The sequence below is a fragment of the Thunnus thynnus genome, chromosome 6, assembly GCF_963924715.1.
Source record: "Thunnus thynnus chromosome 6, fThuThy2.1, whole genome shotgun sequence".
NCBI lineage: Eukaryota > Metazoa > Chordata > Actinopteri > Scombriformes > Scombridae > Thunnus > Thunnus thynnus.
Window position 1 is genome coordinate 35,564,748 of NC_089522.1, and position 2,500 is coordinate 35,567,247.

Sequence of the window (2,500 nt, forward strand, 5' to 3'; positions counted from 1 at the left end):
GTATGTGGTGTGTGTGTATGTGTGTGTGTGTGTATGTGTGTGTGTGTGTGTGTGCAGGGATGGTGCACATCAAGCAGAGCAACAGAGTGATGGTCGGCCTCGACGGGAAGTTGTACTTTTCTAACGTTGTGAAGAGCGACAGCAGAGACGACTACATCTGTAACGCCCAGTATTCAGCAGCCAGAACCATCCTACCCGACACTGCTGTCACCCTCACAGTCATGCCCAGTGAGCACACACACACACCACACACACCACACATACCACACACACACCACACACACCACACACACACCACACACACCACACATACCACACACACACACACACACACACACACCACACCACACACACACACACCACACACACACACCACACCACACACACCACACACACACCACACACACACACACACCACACACACACACAAACACAATCCTTTCTGTGTGAAAACTATGCCAATGTGTGAAGAGTTTTAACATGTGGACGCAGTATTGATCCCTGCGGGTAACCAATCAGTAAAAATGTGTAATACATAACAGTTTACTGTGTATTGATCTTGTATTCTCTCTCTCTCTCTCCAGGTAATGATGTGTCTCATGGTAGAAAACCTCAACTCTTTAATCTCAAACAGCACAGCTCCATGACGGTCCTCCAGGGGCAGAGCATGACGCTGGAATGTATCCCTGCAGGCGTGTAAGGACCTCAGTGTGTGTGTGTGTGTGTGTGTGTGTGTGTGTGTGTGTGTGGTATGTGTGGTATGTGTGTGTGTGTGTGAGTGTGTGTGTGTGTGTGTGTGTGTGAGTGTGTGTGTGTGTGAGTGTGTGTGTGTGAGTGTGTATAAGTTGCTTCATATCTCTACTCACCTTCACACAAACTCATTTGCTCCTCTTCAGAGCAGTAACATGTGACCTGATGAGGTCATGATGATGATGATGATATGAGTACACAGGCACTTCATCATATTAGGGGACGTGATGGCGGGTCACATCCCCCCCAATACATGAAACAACTGTGAGCGGTGCCAAAGCTTCAGTCCTGCAGGTCCCGTATTTTAATGTAAGAGGAACTTAACGTGGAGCAACAGGAGGAGGGGGAGAAATATGGTGCTGCACATAACAAGATGCATGCAGGTCAATCCTTTTCACAGTGACAGGTTTGCAGTATTTCACTGAACGTATCCGGGATGTTGCAGAAACATCAGTGCTGATGTTCTGTTTGTTGCCCACAGCTGTGCAGCATCACACAGCAGCTGGAACGATTAGTGTCTTTAATTTGAGAGTGATGTGCACATTTACACGCAGCGGCAGTAACTTGGTTAACAGGATCAGTCGGGATCTGTTGTGCTGCTCATCCAGCAGGTCAGCTGCTGCAAACTGAGTCAGGTTTAGAGTTAGCGTTAGGGAAAGAACAGGGTTTGGGTTTGTGGTTTGTCCCAGCTAAATATCTGGCCATCCAGCCAACCCTCCTCCTCATCAAAGAGAAACCTTCTTATCAAGTCATCTTATATTGAACTAGGTCACTTCCTGGGTCATAATTACTGCGGCTGCTAGATGGCGTCTTTAACTCAAAGGTGACCTCCACCTTACCAACGGATGATATTGCCCTCCTGAACCTGCCAGCAGGTGTATCAGGCCCCTTCTACCTCGTATCTCTGAGGCTGATAACACTGATAACGCCCATTCAATCGACTGATAACATTCGAAGCGGGTGTTTCCTCCCAAACCTCTGGTAGTATGTCTGCAGTCATAAAGTTTTAGGTTTACTGGTCCTGGTGAAGAACTGTCTCTGAGAGAGACTGCATCCATCTCAACACTGGCTGCTCAACAAACTGTCTTTCATATATGTGCAGCAGCACAACGTGTAAAAGGTCTGGATGGAGGTGAATGTAGATCAGAGGGAGTGGTGGTAAATAAATACTCTGTCAGTCAGTTACAGCTCTGAAACAGCTGAACCAATCACAGTGAAGAATGACAACACGGCTTCATATTGTCGTCTGGAAGCTGCAGAGCGGCAGGATGTGAACACGAGTCTGCAGCTGCTGAGTTACACAGATAATTAGCACAGTGATGATAGAAATAAGTCATTTTTCTACTGACACATTTCAAGAATAAAACATAATTTGCTAAAAACAAAGTTGGAAAGTAGGTTAGGACACGCAGGATTAATGATCCTGCCAACACGTTGAGGTGCAGCAGTGGGCAAAGTAAACAACAACAATACTCAACCAAAACTACTGTTACATTATAATTATATTGACTCAAGTAGAATTTAAAGTACTCATTAAAATAACTACATAAGTAAGAATGAAAAAGTGTCTTATAGTTTCATTAGATTGATGTTCATCTTCCAAACTATCTTGTCAGAAATTGGCTTTTTCTCTTATTTTCAAATGTGGGTCAACATCTTTTGAATCCAATAACAGTATTTCTGCTATATGAATGTATTACAACGTGTCCTCAACAGGTGCAGTGCACATATATCGTATGAGATGCTGATG

At 44.9% G+C, this 2,500-nt stretch overlaps 1 protein-coding gene across 2 annotated transcripts in view; it reads left to right on the forward strand.

The window, feature by feature from the left end:
- The first annotated feature begins 37 nt into the window (after positions 1-37).
- LOC137185224 (neural cell adhesion molecule L1-like) overlaps positions 38-2,500 on the forward strand; it is a 31,158-nt gene continuing 28,695 nt past the window's right edge. For both annotated transcript variants that reach the window (XM_067593568.1, XM_067593569.1), the window contains exons 1-2: positions 38-228; positions 585-696. In XM_067593568.1, coding sequence (XP_067449669.1) covers positions 60-228; positions 585-696 — 281 coding nt within the window. In that variant the 5' untranslated portion in view covers positions 38-59. The remainder of the gene's footprint in view (positions 229-584; positions 697-2,500) is intronic.